We start from the raw sequence: 27,618 nt of genomic DNA on the forward strand, positions 1-27,618 counted from the left end.
CATTCCCACCAGCAGTGCAAGAGGGTTCCCTTTTCTCCACACCCTTGCCAGCACTTGTTATGTGTTGTTTTGTTAATGAGAGCCATTCTGACAGGTGTGAGGTGGTATCTCATTGTGGTTTTAATTTGCATTTCTCTAATAATTAGTGATATTGAACATTTTTTCATATGCCCATTGGCCATCTGTATGTCCTCTTTGGAGAAGTGTCTATTCAGTTCTTTTGACCAATTTGTGACTGGACTGTTTACTTTCCTGGTGTTGAGTTTTACAAGTTCTTTATAGATTTTGGTTATTAACCCCTTATCAGACATGTTGGCGAATATGTTCTCCCATTGTGTGGGTTGTATTTTTATTTTGTTCATGTTGTCTTTTGCTGTGTTACAGCCAATCAGACAAGAAGAAGAAATAAAAGGCATCCAAATTGGAAAAGAAGTAAAACTTTCATTATTTGCTGATGACTTAATATTGTACATAGAAAACCCTAAAGTCTCAGTCAAAAAACTACTGGATCTGATAAATGAATTCAGCAAGGTGGCAGGATATAAAATCAATGGCATTTATATACACCAACAATGAACTGTCTGAAAGAGAAATTAAGAAAACAATCCCCTTCATTATTGCAACCAAAAAAATAAAGTACCTAGGAGTAAATTTAACCAAGGAGGTTAAAGACTTGTACTGGGAAAATTATAAAACATTAATAAAAGAAGATACAAACAAGTGGAAGCATATACTGTGTTCATGGACAGAAAGAATAAGTATCATTAAAATGTCTACACTACCCAAAGCAATCTATAAATTCAATGCAATTCCTATTAAATACCAATGTCATACTTCAAAGATATAGAACAAATATTCCAAAAATTTACATGGAACCAAGAAAGAACACGAATAGCCTCAGCAATCTTGAAAAAGAAGAATAAAGTGTGTGGTATCACACTTCTTGATATCAAGTTATAGTACAGGGCCATTGTACTCAAAACAGCCTGGTAGGCCCTGGCCGGTTGGCTCAGCGGTAGAGCGTCGGCCTGGAGTGTGGGGGACCCGGGTTAGATTCCCGGCCAGGGCACATAGGAGAAGCGCCCATTTGCTTCTCCACCCCCCCGTCCTTCCTCTCTGTCTCTCTCTTCCCCTCCCGCAGCCAAGGCTCCATTGGAGCAAAGATGGCCTGGGCACTGGGGATGGCATCTTGGCCTCTGCCCCAGGCGCTAGAGTGGCTCTGGTCGTGGCAGAGCGACGCCCCGGAGGGGCAGAGCATCGCCCCCTGGTGAGCAGAGCGTTGCCCGTGGTGGGTGTGCCAGGTGGATCCCGGTCGGGGGCATGCGGGAGTCTGTCTGACTGTCTCTCCCCGTTTCCAGCTTCAGAAAAATACAAAAAAAAACCAAACAAACAAAAAACCCAGCCTGGTACTGGCATAAGAACAGGCATATAGATCAATGGAACAGAACAGAGAACCCAGAAATAAACCCACACCTTTATGGCCAATTGATATTTGACAAAGGAGGTAAGATCATAAATGGAGTAAAGACAGTCTCTTTAACAAACGGTGCTGGGAAAATTGGACAAATACATGCAAAAAAAAATGAAACTAGACCACCAACTTACACCATTCACAAAAATGAACTCAAAATGGATAAAAAACTTGAATATAAGTTGTGAAACTATGATCATCTTGGAAGAAAACATAGGCAGTAAGCTCTCTGACATCTCTTGCAGCAATATATTTGCTGATTTAACTCCACAGGCAAGTGAAATAAAGGACAGGATGAACAAATGAAACTACATCAAACTAAAAAGCTTTTGAACAGCAAAATCATCAGAATACTCTTGAAATACATGTACTAAAAGCAAAACAAACCCTGCTGATGGTAGAAAATATACCCATAAGGGGGCACTGTTGAGCTACATTTCTCTAATCACATGTAAAAAGCAGTAATAGCTATCAAGCACTGTTCTAAATGCTTTGAGTGTATAAACTAATCTAATTCTCTCAACATAGGAAATAGGCATGATGGCTATTCCATTTTAATATGAGGAAACTGGGACACAAGCAGTGAAGTCACTTGCCCAAGGTTACAAGGGTACAACTTGGACAGTCTGGCTCTAAAATCTGCTCTTTTAGTCACTACGTGGTAGTCTCCCTAATGTTACTAATTCTTGCATGAATGGCCGCTACATCAGTTAAACCGAAAACATTCCTTCATCATTATATTTGAAAACCAACTGTTATAAACTTTTCCTAGTTTGTGTGTCAGGCTTTAACTTTAAATATTACATCTATATTATATAAGGTCTACCGGAAAGTTCTGTTCATTTTTGGAATAAAACAAAATACAAATTTTTCTTACCGTCAATAAACTTTATTAAATAATGTAATTGCCATTATTAATGATTTCTTGCCAGCGTGAGGGCAATTTGTATATCCCATTTTTGAAAAATGTTTTATCTTTTGATGCGAAAAATTGAACCAGTGCTTGTTTGATATCTTCTTCATTTTTGAATTTTTTGCCCTTCAAAAAATTTTGTAAGGAGAAAAACAAGTGATAGTCGGAGGGTGCTAAGTCCGGGGAATATGGTGGATGCGACAGACATGCTTCTGTAGCATTTCTTCCTTGTTGAAATTCGTAAAAATTACAGTGGCGTAAATGAACTTTATCAGTAGCCATGGGTACACTTTGGCTTCACATATAAGACTAACGTGAATCAACTTTGTTTTAGTTAATTTGCTACATCAGTATGTATACATTAAGTGATAAAAACAGAGAGGCACACATGTACCAAATAAACATGTGCTTACATGTGGAAACTTGTTGTGATAGAAACGGACAGAACTTTCCAGTAGATCTTATATTATCCAGCTCTGGCCGTATTATAAGCTCAATTAGTGAAAGCATTCTCCAGATATGCAAAGGTTGCAGATTTGATCGCCAGTCAGAGCACATATAGGCACAGATCAAGGTTTCTGTCACGCTCTTTCTTCCATACTCTAAAAATCAATAAACTTAAATTTTTAATAAAAATTTTAAATTATATTCAGAAGTAAATAAAATCACATTTATAAAATAGGTATGGACCTCTACCTATAATGGGATAGAGTTTATTTCACAAGGCAGTAAACACCATAATGCTAAAGTTAAATTTAACAGAATGTAAAATGTGAAAAAGTAGACATAAAAAAAGTGAAAATTCATATTGACTTTGAAATTTTAATTTTTAGTAAAATCAGACATTAGCATTAAACAAACAAATGGATGATGCTGCCATGAGACAGACATTACAAAGGTGACTAACTATACCTCCTAATGTGACATTGCCATGTAGAAATCGTCCTTGATAAATAAGTCGCAGAATATTTGGGCTGCTGACTTGCTCTTCTTCCCAGTCTGAAAAGAAATAATGAAATGTTAGAAGTATTTCAACACAAAATTAAGGTATTACTGTATTGTTCTAACTTCTAATCCAAATCAGACAGAATACATCAAAGAAGACACTGGAGCTTCCACTTAAGTACAACAGGTGCTACCCACACAATCACTACAGCCTTGTTTCTTGCTAGTTCTTCTCAAACAGCAAGAGCTGCAGAAAGACTAGTTATTGTTTTTTTTTTGTTTTGTTTTTTTCTTTTCATTTTTCTGAAGCTGGAAACAGGGAGAGACAGTCAGACAGACTCCCGCATGCGCCCGACCGGGATCCACCGGGCACGCCCACCAGGGGCGATGCTCTGCCCACCAGGGGGCGATGCTCTGCCCACCAGGGGGCGATGCTCTGCCCATCCTGGGCGTCGCCATGTTGCGACCAGAGCCACTCTAGCGCCTGAGGCAGAGGCCACAGAGCCATCCCCAGCGCCCGGGCCATCTTTGCTCCAATGGAGCCTTGGCTGCAGGAGGGGAAGAGAGAGACAGAGAGGAAAGCGCGGCGGAGGGGTGGAGAAGCAAATGGGCGCTTCTCCTGTGTGCCCTGGCCGGGAATCAAACCCGGGTCCTCCGCACGCTAGGCCGACGCTCTACCGCTGAGCCAACCGGCCAGGGCTAGTTATTGTTTTTTAAGAACACTAATATGTGCTAAAATAGAGCTCTGAAGTTTAAAAATTAAAACGAACTGAAAATCTAATCCTAGGTAAAGATAAATGTCACTTGCAAATTATTTTCAATTAACAATATTATAATCTTCCAAGATTTGTACCTTTAATAAATATACTTGAGGCTAGAAACAATAGATTTAACAAAGAGTTTTTAAGGAATTAATATACTGATATACAGAATAGCATAAAAAATACCTCAATAAAACCAGAGGAAAAAATTTAAAAAGACAAGTACCATTATGATTTCATTCATATGTGGAATGTAATGAACAAAAGTAACAAAAAGGGAACAAATTCATAGATACAAAGACCAGACTGATGGGATCCGGTTGGGGACTGCATGAAAAAGGTGAAGGGATTAAGCAAAGGAAAAAAAACCTTATAGACACAGACAAAAACATGGGGACAGCAAGAGGGAAAGGGGTGGAGGAAGGTGGAGAAGGGTAGAGGGGGATAATGGTGAAGCAGGGAGACTTGACTTGGGGTGGTGAATACACAATTTTAATTTGCAGATGATGTATTATAGCAATGTGCACCTGAAACCTGTATAATTAACCAATGTCACCCCAATAAATTCAGTAAAATACTTTAAAAAAACAATAAAACAATTGTGTTTACTTTTGGACAATGGTGACTTTATTACTTCACTGTCTTTTTAAGCTATTTGGTAAACATTAACAGAAGACACTTCAATTGATTTTACCAAAGATACTCAAAAGAAACCTGAAAAACAAAAACCATAAACATATTAGAAGGTACTATGGAAGCTAGGAATGTGTATAAAGAAAATCAAAACACAAACTTCTGGTCAGGATGAGTAACCAGAACGGTTTATTTTAGCGTGTAACTTATGAAACACTACTCTGTTAAAATAATGGTTTAGAGACAGTGGTACATGATTTTCATAAGCTTTGAATATAACAATTTAAGCTGTGATTTTGATAGAAATTTGAGAATTCCACAGTTAGCGTTCTCAACAATTCTGATATGATGTGTTTGTTTCCTATAGAGGCTCCTATTATCAGGAGACAACTGTCAACACAGAAACTAACTTAAAATATCCCAAAGAGGAAGTAATAGAAGAGAAAGGGGGTAAGTAGTACCCTTTCCTTTTGCCTCTGTGTGTGTGTTCAAATGATGAATATGAATTTCATAAAACCAGTGACTCAGCACAACAAAAGCGGGTAGTGGGGAAATGAATCTGTCATTTCTACCCCCTCTCCCTCCCCCTCTCCCAGGCCCCTCCTGCCTTTTCTCCGGTCTCTCTACCTCCCCCTGGCAGGCTGCCTGCATTCCTTCTATGCCAGTGCACCCAGATCCCTCCTCTTCTAGAAGAAAGGTCAAATAAGCCTCAAACACTTTTGTATGGATTATTCTGAAGCCATCACACCCAAAATTATTGTTTAACAGACTATTTCTGATCAAGACAGAAGTGCTTCATAGACAGATATAAAGACAAATGACAGTAACTGTCTAATGCTCAGAAAAAATAGTCTAAAAATGTTGAAAGTAACTTCTGAGCTGCCACATATTTCATTATATTATGCAGTGTCCTGATTTCCACATACGCACTGGTTTAACACGCCAGCTCCCCTTCCCTCTCAGAGGATTTGAAATTTAGAGATCCGTAGAAGGACAGTGCTTCGAGGAGGAATCTCAGCTGCCAGTTTGTGTACTTAGTCAATTACATGTTGGAGCTCTGACCCAGTAACAGCTAGTGTGTCACTATTCCACCTACTAACAATATTCCCCTAAACTGAGTACAATTATACCAAGAAAATCCAATTCCTTCCAGATATATACTGCTCACCAAAATTAGGGGATATTTCAAAATGAACATGAAGCAATAAAATATCCCTTAATTTTTGTAAGCAGTATATATTGTACAAAGTATTTTCTTCAACTGACTTTTACTGCACTTTTGTTATTAGCAACACTAAGTATTTACATTTGCTGGCCTTTGGTGCATTATGTGATACAATATAAAATGAAACTTTCAACTTAAATATTTCATATAAAATAAAAATTAAATTATTTATTTTTATTCCTTGCATTGTCTAAAATTGCTGAGTATAACTGGCAAATTGAAGAAAGGCTGGGTTCAAACACATTTGTTAGTACTGTTGGATTGATACACTCAATTTCCAATGCTGGTAGATGGTTCATTTATTTGGGAAACTATGGCAAAGAACTGCACTTGAGTCTTATCTGTTTACGGTTGGTCAGGATAGTCTAGGAGTTAAAACTAATTTAATATCCAAAGCAAACAGTTATGAAGGTAAAAGTATTTCTTTTACCTCAAGTTATAATGTTGCCTAAATAAAATAAACTTTTGAAAGGAATTACCCATTTTTTCTTGTGTACCCTTTTCTACAATATGTGTAAATGTCAGAAGTTATCTTTAACCTTCTTGCCTCCAAAATCACAAAAGTAAAATGACATCATACTTAGTAAACATCACTATTAGCCAGGTATTTTAAAATGCTTTTCATACTGACAGCTATCTCTCCTGCCTGGCCATGAAGACATTACAATATTCCAAGAGTCCCAAATTTAGCCCATTTTAGCTGTTTTGAAATTCCTTCTCGGCTGTAACCTTTAGCTTCTGTAGCTCCCAGATTTGGGACTAACATTGACTTTCCCCCTGGTTACCAACAAGAAGAAAGGTCTAGTTATTTGAAAGTATCTGTCTAAATCAGTGTTTCTTAAATTCAGATCTATGAATCTACAAAGACATGTTCTTAGAGGCTGAAAGTCCTCAAAGAATTTTAAAACTGTGTTTCATTTTAATGATATCTGGAAGAGATTATCTAGATAATCTGAATAATCACTTTATAACCAAGTACAGCTTTGGGATTTTAACGCCCATGCATGTGCTTAAGTTTATGACTGAACTGGCACCAAGCAGGACTTCATTGTCAAGAGGCTAACAAGGAAAGAAGAGGTTGACTTACCACATAAACGATTCATTCTCACTGAGTGAAGGCTGAATGACAATTTGGTGCCCTGTGTGAATGAAGGTTTTGCGGTGACTGGCTCCTCATACAGCAAGCCAGAGCACACGTGTGTCAACTCAACAGCACCATATTCATGGTGCAGGCCATAGGTTGGTTTCAGTCAAAACACATCATCAGGCACACTGTTGTTAATTTGAACATTATTTTTTTTAGAGTTAATTTTGCATTTTCCTTGTGAATCTGTTTTATGGTTGTATGAGTTTTAATAAGGATAAAGCATTTTAACTGGGTTGACAGCTCTATCTTTAAAAATAAATATTGTGATAAAATCATTTAAGTCAGCACTTTCCTCTAAAAGAGTTGCATATAATATTTGAGTTGAGACACAGTGATGTAATTGATTTGTTTTGTATATATTGCATTGTTTGTTTAAATGAGTCTTCTCCTTAAAGGTCCAAATTGCTTTGGTTAGCAAAATTAAGTGAAATCAGCTGAAACAGTCATATCACTATGGTACATGCCATAAAAGGGTCAAGAAGTTGTGGAAAAAGTTCAAAGGAAGAACAGTAAGTTAAAAAGTCACTTTAGAATGACAAAACAAGTCTTACTGCACAGAAAAAACCCCAAAAAGATGGAACACACATCCCCCCAAATTTTAGTGTCACAGGTACTGAAAAAATGCAAAGTACAAATGGATTTTCTACCTTCGTGACCTTTTAGTAGGTCAGAGAACACATGAAGTGACATAAATTAGAAATTAACTTTGTGTCAAACTCAATTATAAGTAGGCCATATATAGAATAAACCAACGCAAATGTATTGTAATTTGATAAAGGTAGTTTTTCTTTTCCTTCACTTTGTGCCTTGGTATAAACAGGTTTACTAAAATGAAAGTGTGTGTATGTCAGCTGTATTGTGTTTTACTTTAAAAAAATAATTGTCATTTACAAAGATAATTGTCACTTACAGGTCTAAGTCAAAAGCAGGGATTTGGCACAGTGGCTTCTCTACATTTTGCAGGGAGGAAGCGAAGAGGAAAAAAGGGAAGGTCCCTTTAACTTTGAGCCTTGTACCCTCAATTAATTGTTTGTTTTTTTTATAGCTTATATGTTTAAAACTTCCCCAAAACGTTTGTGAAACAAAATATGGCATAGAGAATTAATGTTATTCAGTCTCAAGAGAAAACCCCACTCACCCATTGGCCAGTTGTCATACACGTGCTTTGCGATGTCAGAAGCAGAATCATTAGGAGAAAACAGGAACTCTTTCGTCTTTCCACTTACCAAGATGAGGCGCAAATTGATCTGAAAGAAGACATGATGCTCTCAATATAAACCTTGAAATTTCTTAAGTAAAAAATGACTTAGTTTTTTCATTTCAATCACATTCTAAATTATTACTAATACCATTTTCTCATTTTTATTTACCAATTTTTTTAAAAAAAACCTTTTTAGGGGATGAGAATTTAATATATATTTTATTTCTGATATTTAATATATATGATGGGGAGCAGACATATTTGTCATAATAAATGAACAAAGGAAAACCAAAATTCATTATGCCTTTAAATTTAACTACTCCAGGCCCTGGCCGGGTGGCTCAGTGGATAAAGCATCCACCTGGTGCAACAGAGAACATAGGTTCGACCGTAGTCAGGTCATGTATATAACTAAATGAAATTAAGTGAAATAACAAGTTGATGCTTTTCTCTCTCTCTATCTCAGGTCAATGAAAATAATAAAAAAAAATTTTTTTTTAACTATTACAATGTTCAGAATTGGACTTTTACATGGTTATCACTATTACTATAGAATGCATATTTCCCATTGAAAAATGTTATTTTCCACTGAAAAGCAAATAATTTCACTAAATGAAAAAAATTTAGTCACTAATCATTTTGGAAAAAATAAAGAGAAAACAATAAGTTACATACAACTTTTTATTCTAAATAATTATTCAAACCTAGACAAATTAACCAGCAACTATAATTTTAAAGAACTTTATTATGGTTAATAGTAAAGTCAACGATAGCAGTTACTTTAATCCCAAATTCATGATCATACATTTTCTTGGGGGGGGGGGGGAGGAGCTATGCACGACAAAGAACACAAATTCTCAGTGAACCTAAGGTAGATAACAGAATTAAAAAATTTGAGACCCACTAGATTTACATTTCTCACTAAATATATATTTGCTCATGCCATTCTTAACAAGTTTTCCAAAATGTTCTCTTTCTAATTTTTATCTTTATCATTGATTAACTTGATATTATATTTTAGACCACAGCATCCATACATTTCCCTCTAAGTTACAGTTTTCTATATTTCTGGGCCTCTGTTAAAAGAGGGAAGACCTTCCTAAAAGTTGGGTCTGGTCAGAGCTGAGCCCTCGGACTGGCCCAGCTTCTTTATATATAAATACAGAGAATGTCACTGTACCAGTGTAATTGTGTGAGGTCCCAGGTTACCCAAGCTCTCATCTTCAGTAACCAGTTTTTCTCATAAAAACAAACATGCAAACAAAAACACTCCCAGAAAATCTGTCAGATGGCAAAGCCTCCCGTGAATAAACTGGTGCCCGAGGCAGCACCATTAAAACAGCAAGGCAAGGATCTACTATCCACCACCACCATGGCCAGGGCCACTCCAGGTGCCTTACCACAAACTATAAGTTATAAAATATCTCATCTAGAAAAATCCTATACACAAACAATTCTACATTTAATAGGGTACACCTGGGTTACATATCAGATGGAGTAGAACTGGATTCTATATCAGAAAATGTATTCGAACTGTATTGTACATTTTATCTTAACAAAAAAACCCAAACATTTTTAAGTGTTAAAAAAAATAGAAATCTACACTCCAAGTGAAAAGCTGTTAATAAGTACTCAGTAAGAATTTTTTTGCTGCCTTTTCTAACTAGAATGAAATTAGACCAAAGAGCTTAATACAGGAAGCAATCTGATGAAATCACACTGATTCAGCAAGTTTGTAAGTTCCATTTGAACTAAATTCAAGTAGTGGGTTGCCAAAATGGTCAAAATGTAAGAAATCACCACCTTATTTATCTCCTATAACAAACAAACAATGAGTGACTCTTCAAGCAAGGAACCCAACATCTATCTACACAATATGATGTGAACGTTAGTTCTAACAGGTACATCTCTATTCATGCCGGTTTATTTATGTGTGAATATTGATACATACATACTATGCTCTAAACTTACTTGGAATCCTCTAAAGGCTTCCAACTACTGTATAAGGGCCCTTTAGTCATTAACACCCAAGAAATGATGACCGTCATAACAGTTCAGCCAAACATGTTTGTTTAATCAGAAACAAATAACTAAATTCAAGCTTCCTAAGAGTTACGTAAATGATATGAACCTACTATTTCTTAGAATATTCTTTTTAGTTTAAAATTAATTTCTATTAGGCTTTTATTCAAATTATAATATTTTAAAATAACAAGAAAAAAGGCTTATTTTAGATTTTCTGTAAATATGTAACACTAGGTTTGAGTTCATGCTGCAAAGTTCTCGTATTTTCTATTTTAAAATTGGTACACATCACTGTCACCAATAAACTAATATTTCACTTTCATATTTGAAAATCAAAAGTCTAAAGAATTTATCTAGATGTTCAGAATGTTGGAAACTTTTGGGCTCCAGATGTGTGTGACACAGGTTAAAAATATTTTTAAAAATGTTTACAGATGGACGTGAACTTCTCAGTTTGACACAGACTGTACTAATCCTTACTTACTTACATTGGTCTGCTTAATATACCGTATTTTTTGCTTCATAAGACGCACTTTCCCCCCCAGAAGTGGAGGGGGAAATGCCCATGCGTCTTATGGAGCGAAAAATAGGGTACTTTATTAAATATTTTAACACATCATTTGGTTCAGAATATTTTTTTTTCCTCCTTAAAACCCTAGGTGTGTCTTATGGTCAGGTGTGTCTTACGGAGCGAAAAATACGGTACTTATGATACCTACCAGGCCCCAGAGAACATCTGAGTTTGTAACTCGCAGCAGAGTTTGAAAGTGGTTTTAGACTACAAAATGAGGAAAGCAGGGTAAGATTTTAAAATCTACTGGGAGGATATCTTATCATCCCTGTTGATATGGATGGAGGGAAATATGACAATGCAAGAGTAAGCCCATAAATACGCAAAACTAAGCATTTACCAAATCTCCGTAAAAATTACCTAAAACTGACAATAACAGATAAAGACCTCTTCAGGAAAGAAGCTTATGTCCAAACTTAAAATAAGAGCAATAAACCCACATAATTAAGTTGATGCGTGAAGTAAACATATTGCCTGAAACACCTGAAGTGCCTGTAACAGTGCCTGAAACACAGCATTTGTTCAACCAGTATTTCTTTTTTTCTTCTTTTTTAGCTTGTGTGCATACATGAGCAATGGAGGGGCAGGGGAAAGAGACACTCCCACAGGAAGGGGGAGAGATGAGAAGCAACAACTCCTAGTTGTGACACTTTAGTTGTTCATTGATTGCTTCTCATATGTGTCTTGACTGGCAGGCTCCAGCCTAGCCAGAGACCCCTTGCTCATGCCAGCAAACTTTGGGTTCGAGGTTTAAGCTAGCGACCTCAGGGTCCCAGGTCGACTCTCTATCCACTGTGCCACCATCAGTCAGACTCAACAGGGATTTCTTGATTGACTAATATTTCAGTTTCTTTAGTTTCAAGATGCAAGTGGAAATGTAGACTGGAAAGATCAGCACTAAGATTCAAATCTAGGCTTCAGCATTCTAGGCATTTTATCAAATGGCCAGTGCATTATGTAGAATGGGAATGTGTAACAGTAATTTTTAGTAGTGATATGGAGATGTAGATATAGTTCCAACTGTGAGCTAATTTTATTTAAAAGATTATGTACCAATTATTTAAATATTTATTAATGAAATACCTATTTACTTCTTGGAAGCCAGGCTAAGTCAATCTATAAAGTACCTTAAAACAGTTGTTTTCAACCTTTTTACACTTGGGGACTAGTGACCCAGCTGGCCAGAAATGAAAACATACAACAAATAAAGTTTTATCTTACCGCATAACAGTACAACACGGTACAAGCTGGCGCTTGATTTTCAAACTCCACATATACATTGAAAGCTACATAAGTTTGTCCTAATGCTTTTTGTCTATCGCGCATGATTTGTGAATGCCCTGCATGATGCAAAAAGTTGTTCGAATGAGCCTACAAGTTCCAAAGCTATCTAAGACACCCACAATAGTAATTTCATCAACGATACAGTCTGATAAGTGGCAATTACCATGAGCACAAGCAAATTCAACTAAGACCATTTGGTCTATAATCTTCATAAATCAGGATGGTTAACTCTTTCACAGACCGGCATGAAATTTCTGGTGGACCTGAGATATTGGTTCACGGACGGGGTTGAAAAACTTTGCCTTAAACCTCTACTTGTGAGGTAGTGTGATTCTCGACATATCAACAAGTTAAAAAGAAGATTCTTATGTACAGCTTAAAATTAGATATACTATATATACATACTTATCTAAAAATAGAGCTATTAAGACTGGATGACTTAATATGACATGGAAGCTTTTACATAATAAAATTCCCAAGGGATGGCATTAAGATAACTCAAATGAATTATATATTTTATAATTACTTTTGAGGCAAACCAAGACTATTATATTAGTGAGGTAGAACTGCTATGATCACTTTCTGTAAGGCCAATGAAAACAGGAACTCTTCCATGCATGTAATTTCAAGCTTAAAAAGGTTTTCAGTCAAATTATTTACATCAATTTGGAGAAATATCATCTAGAACTTAATTAATTCAATAGCAATTTGTTTTCAATTGGTCAGGATAAAAAAATTAGAGGAAGGAAAGCGAGGAAATGAAAGATAAAGTGAATCAGAAGTGTGTTTAGACATAAAACAGACAATTATGGAGAAAGAATATGTCCTTTAAAAGAACTATGATAGTCTGACTGCCTCCCCGCTTCTAACTTCAGGGGGAAAAAAATATGGTATTTTCTACCAAAAGATTAACATGTAGATCAGAAAAGGAAATTCCAATTTCTCTGAGAGTCTCTGAAGAAGAACATGAGTATTGGGAAGAAACCTTTGCCTCTATAGTGCTGATTCCTACCTTTTTTGCTAAAGGACAAGAAAGGGAACCAATAGGAAAGATGATAGACTTCCTTAGCAAATCACATTTAAAAAGTTCTCCTCGACTTGGGGTGGTGCACACACAATGCAATATACAGATGATGTATTGCAGAATTGTGCACCTGAAACCTGTATAATTTTATTAACCAATGTCACCCCAATAAATTCGATAAAACTTTTTAAAATAAAAATAAAAAGCTCTTAATTTACCTCAAGGGGATTTTATTGAGTAATAAAGGCCAACTCCAAAAGGTTAGATACCATATGATTCCATTCATATAATATTCCTGACATGACAAAATTATAAAATGGAGAACGGAATTGTAGTGGCCAGGGCTAAGAGGCGAAGGTGGCTGTGTGTACAAAAGGGAAGCACAGGGATCCTGTGCTGGAATTATCCTGTATCTTACTCTGGTAAGTGGTCACATGAATCTTGCACATATGATAAAACTGCACAGAACTAAATACACATAGACACAAATCAGTACATAAAAATGAGGGAAATCTGAATACAGCCTGTGGAGTTTATCAGTGTTCATTTCCTGTTGGGATATTGTACCACACGTAAGATGTTATCATTAGGGAAAACTGGGAGAACAGTACACGGGATTTCTCTCTACTAGTTCCTACAAGGCATCTGAAGCTCTAAGTATCTCAAAATAAACATTGTTTAAAAGAAAGCCGGCACTCAACTTGCTAAAAATTTATCTGGTATTACATGCCTGTCTTTACTTAGTTGTCTTATTTGCATTTGAAGATAAACAGTTCTTTTTAAAAATATAGTATCATAATAGCTACTTAATCTTGAAAAAGATATAAACCTATCAATGACTTATTTAGAGGCAATGTGTGAATCTGAAAATAGATAAGCATATTTTATATTTTTCTAGAGTTATGGATTTATAACTGGCATGTTTTGAACTTTCATAAAGGAAAATGAAATGAGTTGGACAAGAAATGTATTCCCTTTTCCATGCAGAACTGATTTAAAACAAATGAGCCTGACCTGTGGTGGCGCAGTGGATAAAGCATCGACCTGGAAATGCTGAGGTCACCAGTTCGAAACCCTGGGCTTGCCTGGTCAAGGCACATATGGGAGTTGATGCTTCCTGCTCCTCCCCCCTTCTCTCTCTCTCTCTCCTTTCTAAAATGAATAAAACAACAACAACAACAACAAAAAACACAAATGACCTAAACAACTGCAGTGTTAAAATATGTTTCATAAACTTTCTTTTAGGTGTCCATTTATTCAAATATATTCTGAAGCAGACACTATTCTTGGTACCTGGATTACCAGCCAGGCTCTGAAGCAGGTATTACTATCATTTAGAGTTGTGGGAATGACCTTAGAGACTTTAGGAAGTAGGGAAACTCAGTGAGATTTGCACTCAGGTGTACTAACAGCACAATACCTACTTGCTCACCACTCTGCTAGATGAACCAGGTAGCTCCAGCAAACTCTTCACCATAGTCTCCACTGTTACTCTCCATCATCACCTCACTGGTGCCCTCACTAAATAGGCTACAACCACAGGTGTCTTCTTTTAGTTCCTCAAGGCCTTTACAAGGGTGTTCTTTCTGCTTGGAATGCTCTCCACTCCCCACCCAATCCACACACATTCTGGCTGATATATGTTTGAGAGGGGCTGGCATCAACAAATTCTCCTAAGGTTAATCATCCTGGATGAAATGATGAAATTAAGTTTTTTTAATTGTAGGAAAAGAATTTCAAAATTGAATTAGAGAAGCAGGAAAGCATTCTCATTCCCCACTGGAAGGGAGCAGAAGCCCATTTTGTGAAAAAGTTACTTTAAGGCATCCATGACAATAGATCTTAACCTCTCAGAAATCACGTTACCTGAATTCCTGTCTGAATTTACTTGTAGTATGGAGTCATAAACTAGGGTGCTCTGAGATTCACTAAATGGATTTAAACTATGGAATTTGTTCTACATTCTTTGTAGCATTCAGCATGATGTCCATTCTAATATATATGAAATATTAAATCTTTGCGGGTAAACTCAGTGGGACTCTTATTTTTAACTGCAGAAACATCTACCCTGAAAGATTGGTAAGAGGAGGTAAGAGAGTTCTCTAGCTTAAGTTCCCAAGTTAAGCTTTTTTTTTAAAATTTTTATTTATTTATTCATTTTAGAGAGAGAGAGAGAAGGGGGGAGGAGCAGGAAGCATCAACTCCCATATGTGCCTTGACCAGGCAAGCCCAGGGTTTCGAACCGGCGACCTCAGCATTTCCAGGTCGACGCTTCATCCACTGCGCCACCACAGGTCAGGCCCAAGTTAAACTTTTACAACATCTCATTTTACTGAAAATACGAATTTCCAGAACATTTAACTCATTTTAAAATTTAGGTGAAGCACTAAATCCCAAAACAATATTAATGGTTTTTGAATTATGTGAACCCTCAACTATTTATTCATTAAATTGGTTTCTCAGCACTGAACAGGGAGAAGCTGCTGGACTATAAAAATGAATGAACAGTAATAGAAACCTATTCGCCTTCTAAATAGATTAATTTTATTTTCTCATCAATGAAGAAACAAAGAAAACACTGGGTTTTTATAAGTAAAATTTAGAATCAAATAATGTAGCACAAAACTTACATAGCATTTAGTGCTTAGCACGCAGTAAGTGCCTATTATCACAAATGATCTACCACTATCATCATATCCATCATCAGTTTAGCAAATCACATAATACTAACTATATAATGCTCTTTAGATATTTTATAATGTACATTTACTTTAAAATAAGTTTCAAAAACTTTTGATAAAATTGAAATTCCATGAGAAGATTGAACAATGTATTTTTTTCAAGTTCAAACCCTATAAACAGAAAACACATTGGTTCTGAAATTAAATTACGGTTCTGTATCACTTTAAAACCTGACTGCAGGCTATCTCTTTAAAACTTGACAATAGAAACTAGCTGCTTTAACCAGATTTTAATTTGCAATAATAGCAGTCTAAATTTCCTGTACATATTATCAAATAGTAAATTTGAATGAAATCAAAGCACACTCTCTCTGGGGCATGGGATTTGTATCTAGGGAAGCCTTTGTTTGAGCAGGATTTTTAGGTCGTATGCCTCAATTAAGAACAAAACTTCAGTACAATTATTTGTCAACCAAGCACGTGAATTAAATATTTATATCACTGCTGGAAGAAAGAACAGGTTCTATCCAGAGATTTATATATATATATGATGGATACCTTAAAACACACAATTGAAAAGGCTTATCTTTCCAATATACTTAAAAAAAATGAAAAAATTTGTTTCGACTTGATGTTATGGCTGTGGTTAGAAAATAATTTTTTAAAAGATTTTATTTACTGATTTTACAGAGAGAGGAGGGGAAAGGGAAGCGAGAAGTTTCATATCATAGTTGCTTACTATGGGTGTTCATTGATTGCCTGACCGAGCAAGCCCAAGGTTTTGAACTGGTGACCTCAGCACTCCAAATTGATGCTTTTATCCACTGCGCCACCACAGGCCAGGCAGTGTGGTTAGAAAATAATTTTAATGTGTGCCTTTGCTCTATGAAAGGAAAACTAATGGTTCTTTGAGGCACTGTCCTAGATGACTGTTACTGTCCCTTCCAGCTCTAATATCATCTAATTAGCATTAAACAAAAAGGCCATGTTATTTAGTAATGTAACGATTTTATCATGTACAATAAAAATATACATAGGATACATAAACATTCAGCAATGACCAATTTGTTCCTTCCAACTGAGGAGCCACTGAGCCATTTCACCCACAGGTGTTGTAAAGTACCAAAGGCTACAGAATTAATATTAATATTTTAGGAGGCTTGGAGAACATTTTATTAATTTGGGTTAAGAGAAATTGTGAGAATAGTCTCTGTGCTGTGTGATTAGCATAACCAGGATGGCTCTTGCCATTGTATTGTAAATGAAAAGGGAAGGAAAGCATAGATTCCCTGACATTCCACCACACCTGTGGGGAAAGGAGTGAATGGCTAGCCAGGTGCAGGAAGGTAAAAGCCAAAATAAACCTTTTCTTATAGCAATGAGCCATTTGCGGGCATTTGTCCCCACGGAAACTACCTCTCTTATGTAAATGAATGTGGTTAATACGTCTGACTCTGGACAGAGAGATGGCGGATGAACACTAGAAAATATAGGAAGGCCTTTTAATATGTAAAGAGATATCTTTCTACCATTGTGTTGACTTGTAAATTTTGTTTTCTCCAAAATGATGTATGGTTTGCAAATTGAACGTGGTCCTATCATGTTAAAGGACATATGACTATAACCAATAGCGGTAAGGGGCTCCTAATTGCAATTTTTGCTTCTGTACTTCCCACTTACAAAACTATAAAAACTAAGTAGAACAAAGGGCCGGCGCGCTCTCCGTCAGATTTCTGTCGGAGTTCCCGACGCTTGGCCAAGCTAGACAATAAAGCTTTAATGTGTAAATGACGGACCTTGCTTCTGTCTTCCATAATTCGGGTCCCTCCGAATTTGGATTAACACAACCACACTTTATAATTGAATTAACAGAGGTGGAATGATGTAAACCTACTGCCTTCATTTTCTCATCTCTAATTCTTACCTTTAATTCCCTATAAACCAATGCCTACTGAAGCCAGACTATTAAACTGTATTTTTCTTAAAGGTCATATATAATCACTTAATTAAAAAAAAAAAGTAGTTTCTTTTCATTTCTCATCTTCCTTAGAGAGCTACAACATCTGAAAAATTTAATGCTTTTCTTCAAAAATCTTTCCTGTTGGGTTTCTATATTCCCTTAGTGTGTTTTCTGGAACACTAGCCTCCGTGAAGTATTCTGGGGGAGAAGAGGACTCGGCAACTGAATAAACCTGCAAAGTATTACTTCATATAGTCCCCTCTTGGAGATTTGCCATGTATGTTAACATATTAAAAACCCAGAGAATTCTTGCAGTGAACACAATCATTTAACTTAAACAGAGCTGTAAAATGTAACCACAGAACCCATTTCCTTTTCCACAATTCTGTGCTACCACACCACAGATCTAGTGTTTGGTAAAACATACTCTGGGAAATACTATACCTGTTTCTTTGATCCTCTTTTTCAGTTCATTTTTTTTCCCCTCTTATACTCCAAATATGGGCTTCCAAGGTTCCCTCATCAATCTTTTCTTTCCCCAGCAGTCAGTCTATCCTTGGGAGAGCTCATTCATTCCCAAGGCTTCAACTGCTCACATATCTGGGAACACTCCCAAACTCATTCTCCATGGAGCACCACTTTCTTTCCTCTGCCTGCCAGCTGACCATTTCTATCTGGAGAGCCTGCTCTCTCCTCAAAACTATTTTTTAATTTTGAACTTATTTCTTCCTAAATAACAGGTAACCCTCCTCACTATTTCTGCCAAACTCCCCTGGTTTCCCAGTCACTCAGGCTTGGCAGCTCAGAGTCATCATTTACTCTGCCCTCTTTTCTCATCTCTCCTTCATCAGTTACTAAACTAAACTCTTTAAAAGTCTCCCTGCTGCCTCTCAACTGCAACCCACCCTGCACATTACCAACACCTAAAACAGTTTAGAACTCTGCCAGTGTGCCCCAGCTACGTCATAGTACTTTCCGTCAGGTACAGCTCATTGTCATACTGTCTGATGAGATAGGTACTGCTATTTCCATGTTGTTAATGGCAAACTGGGACACTGAGGTTAAGGAAAAATACACATTTTAAACTTTTGAAGATCATGCAGTTCATAACCCAACTTCTCAGTCCAATCCAACTACTAGTATTTCACTAACCAAAGTTCTATTCCAACAAAGTTGATATCTTCACTATAAATCCTATCCTGGCGAGAATCACAAGCAGACTTCCTCATTGACTTCCTCTCACTGAAGTTCTAATGTCTGCTTTGAAGCCTATGGGACCACTAGGGCCTACACTCTCATTCCTCCCTCAGAGTTCCTATCCAATCACAGGTGAGGATCAGGGCGACCCTATGTGTCCACGTTTGCCTGGGACAATACTCATTTATGTTTGTTGTCTCAGTATTATGAACAGGGCCCCCTTTCACACTCAAATTATCTAAATCTGGACAATAAATAGTAAGGGCATCATTTACTGAAGCATGCATGTGTCTCAGCTCTGAAATTAAACCATGCTCCTTTATGGTGAAAAATCAATCTTAAGACTTCTTGATAGTTCTCTCAGAAGTGGCTAACTTATATTAACAGCACAACCTCTTGCATGTGTGGCTACAGAATAATTTTGGAGATTAGGTGCCTTTGGCTGGGTTTTGTTTCCCAATTAAATCCTGCTTTTAGAACAAAAGAGGAAAAATATACATTTTAAATTAATCCATATGGTTAACCTTATATGATCACCTGTGCCTGAAGGATAGCAGGTATTTAATATATTGGAAGATGAAAATATGTACCAGAATATTCCAGACTATAGAATATATAGCCAAGGTTCCTAAAATATATACTGCAATGATGTAAATGTAACAGGATACTTGAAGTACAACCAGGAAGTGACTCCACCAACAATTACCAAGAAAAAATGTCCGGTAACATGTTTTACTGTTGTACAGAGCTGTGTGATGATACTATTTTCCACACACAACTACCATGGACTACAGGCCTTGAAATGGACCACAGTGATAATGAAAATCAGCTGCCCTGAAGAAGAAAAAAAAAAGTTAAAAAAACCACCCTATTCTTTATGTTTGTCAGTCCACTCATTATTCAAAAGGGATAGCAAGCTCTCCTACTTAAGAAGAATACACTGTCTATGAAGAAAACAATTGTTTCAGGCTGCCTGTACTCTGCAGTCCTATTCAGCTCGCACAATTTGCATCAACCTGTGACTAGTGATACTGTCCCCTTAGTGGTGTCCCAGATACCCGTGACCTCATGCACTCTTAATACTGAGGTTCTCATTTATAAATTAATGTCTCTGGAATACTCATGAATTCTTACTTGAATGCAATTGTGTTTTATCAATTATTATTAAATTTTAAAATCCTAATAAATAATTTATCAGCTTACTTAGGATTAGCATGACAAATCACTCAAGAGGTGGAGCTCTGCACAGCAGCATAGAGGAAGTGGGCAAATGTGGCAAATGCATCAGCATCAGTATATGATATTAAATGCCAGTACTGGTAAATAAAGCACAAAACCCGGCAACTGTGCGGCACAGACCACCCAAGCTAAGAATGTTAATGACTATAATCACTGAGTGCTATTCACTAAAAAACAAAAAACAAAAAAAACCTGAATGCTCATAAAGAGTGGCTACAGAATATAAATCCAGTAGCATGGAACATTTAGCATTACAATACAGAAAGCAAGACAAACAGCAGCAGATGGGTTCAATGACTGAAAATAAAGAGAACTGCAGAGTAATAAAGTACAAATTAAAACTAAACAGAAAAACTTGATAATGAAATTGTTAAGCAGAGAAACAGATGAACTTCTGGGAAAAAGTAAATGACTAACAATCAGCAAAAGAAGGAATATTTATAAACAAGAAAAACTGTTATGAATACATTAGACAATTATCTGAAGACATGGACATGAAAAGGCAGAATGCAGCATTGCCACAGAAACAATTCCAGTACTGAAAGGACTGCGGCACTGAGCTAGAAAGTATCATATTACACTTTTTGTAAATTTAGACTTAGGTTTCGAGTTAATGAAAAAAAAAAAGAAATATATATATTTTTTTTATTTAGTGAGAGGAGGGAAGACAGAGAGACAGACTCCAGCATGCTCTCTGACCAAGATCCACCTGGCAAACCCACTAGGGGGCGCAGCTCTGCCCAATAGAGGCATTACTCTGTTGCTTAGCAACTGAGTTCTTCTAGAAACATGGAACCATTCTCAGGACCAACTTGCTCCAACTGAACCACGGCTGCAGGGAGAGGGAGAGAGGGAGAGAGGGAGAGAGAGAGAAAGAAAAAGAGAGAAGCAAGGGGTGGGGTGGAGAAGCAGATGGGTGCTTCTCCTTTGTGCCCTGACTAGGAAGCAGTCGACACTCTACCACTGAGCCAACCAGCTAGGGATGATTTAACAAATAATTGTCTTGAGTTATAAAACAACCAGAACAGTGATCCAAATAAACTGATACAAGTCAGTTATGTATGACAATCCTGTAACTTGGACTATATGCTGAGCAATGTGTTAATTTTTAATCAGTGAGATAACATAGATTCGTATCTATTAACACAACTGCAAAAATACTCAAGAAAGTCCCCAAATTGCTAATTTGTATCAACAATAACTCAGAATAACTAATACTATAAAAAATATAAGTCAGATATTTTTATATTTAATGAGTTTCTGGACCTCTCATTAAAGAATTTGATTTTTATTTTCTGAATATTTGTGACATTAATGTTCCAATACTTACTAATCCCTATGGTACTGTTTGTTCTTACTCTATCTTCAAAGTTTTAGAAAGTATGACTATGGCAATGAAGTGCTTTCTTAGGGAATATAATATTATTTTTTCCTAATTTCTTCAAAAGCAACTTGACAACGCTAAGAGGGAATATGTATCAAAAATAACACTACATACACACACATGCATATACCTACATATACACAAATACATGGATCTTTTCTGGCCTAGCTTAGTTATTTCTGTCAGATGGAAACAAAGTAAAGGTTAATTTAATTTAGAGAATACAACAATGATTCTAGAAGTTAGAAGAAGATATGAAGAACATGAATTCTTGAATGAGAGGCTCCTAGTACATGTGATTTTACATGATATTTTGATCACAACCATTTTTCTACCACTATGCAGTTACCAGGTTTTGTTAATGTTTTTCCTTCTGCATTAAAGTTTTTCCTCCTGCTCACCCATATTCATTTGTCAACATCCTTGTTTAAAACCTTATCACTAGGCCCTGGCCGGTTGGCTCAGTGGTCGAGCGTCGGCCTAGCGTGCAGAAGTCCCGGGTTCGATTCCCGGCCAGGACACACAGGAGAAGCGCCCATCTGCTTCTCCACCCCTCCCCTTCTCCTTCCTCTCTGTCTCTCTCTTCCCCTCCTGCAGCAAGGCTCCATTGGAGCGAGGATGGCCTGGGCGCTGGGGATGGCTCCTTGGCCTCTGCCCCAGGCACTGGAGTGGCTCTGGTCGCAGCAGAGCGACGCCCCGGAGGGGCAGAACATCGCCCCCTGGTGGGCGTGCCGGGTGGATCCCAGTCGGGTGCATGCGAGAGTCTGTCTGACTGTCTCTCCCCATTTCCAGCTTCAAAAAATACAAAAAAAAACCAAAAACCTTATCACTAGTTAAACAATCTAATTGGTCTTTCTGGACATTCAGTATCCCCTCTCTCAAGCATCTTTCTCTAGTTAATCTTACGTACTATATAACTCATCCATGAAGCAAATGTTTAACAGGTACTTATCATGGGCCTACTAAGTGAATGCTTGAATATTCAAGACTTAAAGCAACAGAAATCAGCAGGTAAACTTGTGTATGTGCTTCTGAGATCATGAAATTGACTATGTATCTGATTATGTTTTCTTGCAGCAGTTGTGGGGAAGAACTAATTACACATCTGGACCACAAAAAAACAAAGGCAGAATTCTATTCAAAGTTACTGGTAATGATTATTGCCTATCAGAGCCAAGATAGTCTTTTCTTGGCACTCCTGACAGGACTGCAAACATTCATATCACATTCCACTATTCGTACTATTCACTCATGAACAGAATTAGTGGTTTTGAACACATACGTAAGTTTTTATGTGCACAGAACTTAATGCCTTCCAGGAACAACTCTACTATTAATGACTTTAATCTAGCAAATATTGAATACTTTAGACTCCAACCAATTCTACTTAATAAGCTTTTATGTCCCAAGGCTTCATATTTGTAAATCCATTGTTTGTAACCCAGATTACATTTGTATTGAAAAAGGCTATATATATGGCAGTTAGTTTCCCAGGGAATTCCTAAATCTATTTCATTTAATAATTTGATTAAAATATGCCTAATAAGCAGTGAAACATATGAACATTAATAACCACAAACATCCAGATTCTCTTTAGGTATTTTACACACATTTGATTCATTTAATACTCATAGCAACTGATACGAAAATTACTATTATCATGCCCATGCTTACAGAGGAGGAAACTACAGCAGCAGAGACTAAATAATTGGTCCAAAGGCCAACAACTAAGATGTACTTGAGCAGGTCTCCAACCAGCACCAGGTCCAGGATCTGCACTTTCCAGCCACTATGTTCAATTGCCTAGATCCACTAACATGTTTTGGGTAGTTTAGCCTGCAGAGTATACAAATTTTTAAAAGTACATCTTGGTTTTACTCCAAATGATGTATCTCATACTTTAATGTTCTTCTAAAGTCTAAGGGTTTCATTACTTCACTCAATCCTTGTTATTTAATGAATTGCTCACACATGTATATACAGAATTTACTTCAGGATCAGTCTATATGGTCAGAGTCCCTGGGTAACTGAAGCATTTGGACTGTCCCATTTGTCTCCAAAATACACTCCTCCTAAGGAAGTAAAACCTGACTTGTATGGCTTAAAACAAACAGTAACATAAAACAAAAATCTCAGTCAGGAAGTTAACTGCAAGGGCAAATATTGTCATGATTTCTACTAATCGCTCCAGAAACATATTATAGTAATTTTTGATTCCAGTTTTTAGTATTGTCTTGTATGCTATATTTCCTGGGGACAAAGTTACAGCTTGTTACTTCCATCTGTACATCTCTGCAAAGTTCCCTCCACCACTGATCTTGACAATACCAATCTTTGTAGCACTATCTCCTTGCCCCAAGAAGCAAAGATTTAAAGAAACTACTAACATAGGTTTAAATCAGAAAAATTCACAGTTGTGTGTATGGGGCTAGTTTGGGACTAGTTTTTCTGTGAATTCAAGAAGACTGGGGAGAAGTGATGGACTGACTGGAGGATGAAGAGAAAACTCAGTGACAATTAAAGTAGAGTGAAAGAAATGAAGAGACATAGTCTCCAAGTCAGCGGGAAAAGAAGAAAAATCGTTGACTAAAAGACTAGGTGTAAAGTATAAACTATTTGTTGACCCTATAACTTGTAGATAATTGAGGTCAATAATCCTAGATACTTGAGTCACCTTGTATGGGAGCAAGAGTATGAAATAAAATCTAGCCCTTGCCCAAAGTGTGAGTGAAGAGACCAGCTGTGGAACAGCAATCAACACACGGCTGTGATCAACTACATATATGAACCCTGAAATTAGGGGTAACATCTCCTTCTCCCATTACTTTGAAACCTGCCTTTAGAGTAATCATATTGCTTAAAAATGGTATGTGATTCTTTGTGAATCATACTGGTATTCTTTTTTTTTTTTTTTCAGAGACAGAGAGAGAGAGTCAGAGAGAGGGACAGATAGGGATAGACAGATAGGAACGGAGATGAGAAGCATCAATCATTAGTTTTTCGCTGCAACACCTTAGTTGTTCATTGATTGCTTTCTCACATGTGCCTTGACCGTGGGGCTTCGGCAGACCGAGTAATCCCTTGCTTGAGCCAGCAACCTTGGGTCCAAGCTGATGAGCTTTGCTCAAACCAAATGAGCCCGCGCTCAAGCTGGAGATCTTGGGGTCTCAAACCTGGGGCCTCCGCATCCCAGTCCGACGCTCTATCCACTGCACCACTGCATGGTCAGGCATACTGGTACTCTTGAAACTACTTTTTCTACATAAATAACTTGTCCAATATTGCTCCAAGCCAACGGATCCAAGTACAAGGTAAACTAAAAGTCCAAAGTCTCTACCAAGTCAGAGCTTCCAATTAGGTGTAAAATCAATACTGAGTATTATTTTTTTAAAATGTATGAGTGATGGCAGTGGTGGTTGGTGTTTTGTTTTCTATTTTATTAATTTTATTTTTCAGAAGGTAAATTAAACTACAGTTTTTAAAGCTGCATCCAAGGTCATTGTGTCTGTGGTCTGTGTATCAAGACTGCATTCAGTGTGGTCAGTTTTGAGTCTTTAAAAAAAAAGATCAATAAATAGGTAGAAAGAAACTTAAGAGGAAAATATGAAACTGAGATGCACATTAACCATAAAGTACGATTTAAGAATATAAGCTATCTGAACTTAATAAGGAAGACATCTTTATTTGAATGGGGAATGAGTGGACTATTGTAGAGCTGTTGAGTGTGAGGCGCATGATCGAGGCTGTGTTTTTCCTTGCAGCCCCTGCTCTCCTCACTTTTTTTTCCCAACAGCTACTTCATAGAAATGCAGCAAAGAAGACCTCGCCAGTCATGGGCATCTGGTTTTGTGATCCCACAGACAGCAAACCTTAGATATAATTTTAACCTTATAATAAAAATGTATGAGAAAATGAGGACCCGATCCCACCTACCCCACTGAAGATACTGCAAATCCTATTTCCTTATGGTATTCACTGTTGCCATTCTCTTTTTTTAATCTCTTGTGAGATGGGTGGGTTTGTTTTGGGTTTTTTTGTTTTTTTTTTAGAAATTTGGGGTTATGGAGAATGGCAATTCCTGCTTCGATGTCAAATTTTCTAATGTAGTTACATCTAAATATTGGATTTTGTTTTTTAAAGGAAATAATTTTAAAGTTTTTATTTTCAATGGCATCGAAAATAATTTAGTTCTGCTGGTCAATTCTTATGATAGAGAGAAAAGATGGAAAAAAAAGATGCATTGCAAAAGAGGCGGTACATCAGAGTCAGCCTAACAGAAATAATGTGATGATGAAAATTAAGTCGTGTGCTAAAAGGCTAAAGATGTGAGTTTCTTTTGGAGCTCTTGAGGGCAACTTTTTTTGTCCCAGTGATAGTTTACATACACAGGAAATTATATTTTGAAGTTCATTTTGGTTTTGGTTTGTTAAATTAATGTTTGATTTACTAAAGTTACAAATTCAAATGGTCCTAGCTCTTAAATGTAGCTTTAATTTTTATTTAGTTAACAAATTTGTCAAAACATATCAACTATGAGCAGCTTTCCATTAATTCTTTAGATTATATACTGCAATTATAAAATGAATATGCTTTTTTCTTTTTAGCTATTTCAACTACCTGATGGCAAACTTTTCTAATTACTTAATAATTCTCGTAAAACTAATAAAATAAATTTATAAAAAATAGTGAATCTTAAATTCCTGTATGTTATCACAATACTGTAAATAAACTTACACGTTTATCCTAAAATTCACAGGTTAAGTCAACTCAATTACATACTTTAAATCGGAAGTACACTGACTAATAAGTACATGAAGAGAGTCTCAGGCATCCCCAAACTACGGCCCGCGGGCCACGTGCAGCCCCGGGAAGCCATTTATCCAGCCCCCTGCTGCACTTCCGGAAGGGGCACCTCTTTCATTGGTGGTCAGTGAGAGGAGCACTGTATGTTGCAGCCCTCCAATGGTCTGAGGGACAGTGAACTGGCCCCCTGTGTAAAAAGTTTGGGGACCACTGATGTCAGTCATCAGAGAAGTAAGAAACCAAAATCAAAGGAGATACCATTTCAAACCCAGTAGGTCTGCTATATCAAAAATAAAGCAAGTGTTGGCAAAGATGTGGTGAAATTAGAATCCTCAAACACTGCTGATGGGAATGGAAGAGTGCAGCCACTCTACAAAAGAGTTTGGCAGTCCTCATGCATTTACCCTATGACCCAACAACTCCAATCTTAGGTATGGTTGATTCTCGTTGTCCACAGCAGTTCTGTTCTACAAAGCCCTGTGAAGACTGAATTAGAGAATATTAAACCATTACATTTTCTAGGGGAAATATAAGGTTTGGTTGTGAGCCTGTGGTCAGAACATTCTCATCCACCAATCAATACGTAACCTTAAATAGATGTTTGTACAACTCTACAAATATTCTAAATATCCACTAAACTGTATACTTTAAAGGGTGAATTTTATGGTATGTAAACTATAACTAAATTTTTAAGAAGTAGAATTACATTGAACCTGAATCTGAGTCTCCAGTTTACAAAAAAAAATGGAGAGGAATAAAAAAGACACTATGAAAAAGCAAAACTTAACCAAATTCAACATGTAGTATATTTACAAGATAGAAATCCTATTCTTCTAACATATCAATTGCATAAGAGAAAGAAAGGGGGATAAAGAGAAACCTCAATAATAAAAGACTTTTAAGTGACATAAATACAATGTGCAAACCTGTTTAGATCTCAATCTGAAGAAACCAACTATTAGTCAGGAAAATTTGAGTATGGACTGGAGAGTAAATATTACTAAGAAATTACTGTCGTAATGAAGTCATGATTATACGCTTACCTGTTAGAGAGTCATACCTTCAGATTTAAAAGATGACAAAATATCTCTGATTTGTTTTAAAATACTCTATTAAAAACAATTGATGGTGGAGGATGGTGTTGAGTAGATGTA

The 27,618-nt window shown here is 36.8% G+C and overlaps 1 protein-coding gene across 1 annotated transcript in view; it reads right to left on the minus strand.

Annotated features, from left to right (window-relative positions):
* UBL3 (ubiquitin like 3) overlaps positions 1–27,618 on the minus strand; it is a 91,868-nt gene that overhangs the window by 29,469 nt on the left and 34,781 nt on the right. Inside the window, exons 2-3 of the mRNA XM_066369285.1 lie at positions 8,234–8,342; positions 3,297–3,383 (exon numbers count right to left, since the gene is read on the minus strand). Of these exons, the coding sequence (XP_066225382.1) occupies positions 3,297–3,383; positions 8,234–8,342 (196 nt within the window). The remainder of the gene's footprint in view (positions 1–3,296; positions 3,384–8,233; positions 8,343–27,618) is intronic.

This window comes from Saccopteryx leptura, chromosome 2 (assembly GCF_036850995.1).
Source record: "Saccopteryx leptura isolate mSacLep1 chromosome 2, mSacLep1_pri_phased_curated, whole genome shotgun sequence".
Taxonomy (NCBI): domain Eukaryota; kingdom Metazoa; phylum Chordata; class Mammalia; order Chiroptera; family Emballonuridae; genus Saccopteryx; species Saccopteryx leptura.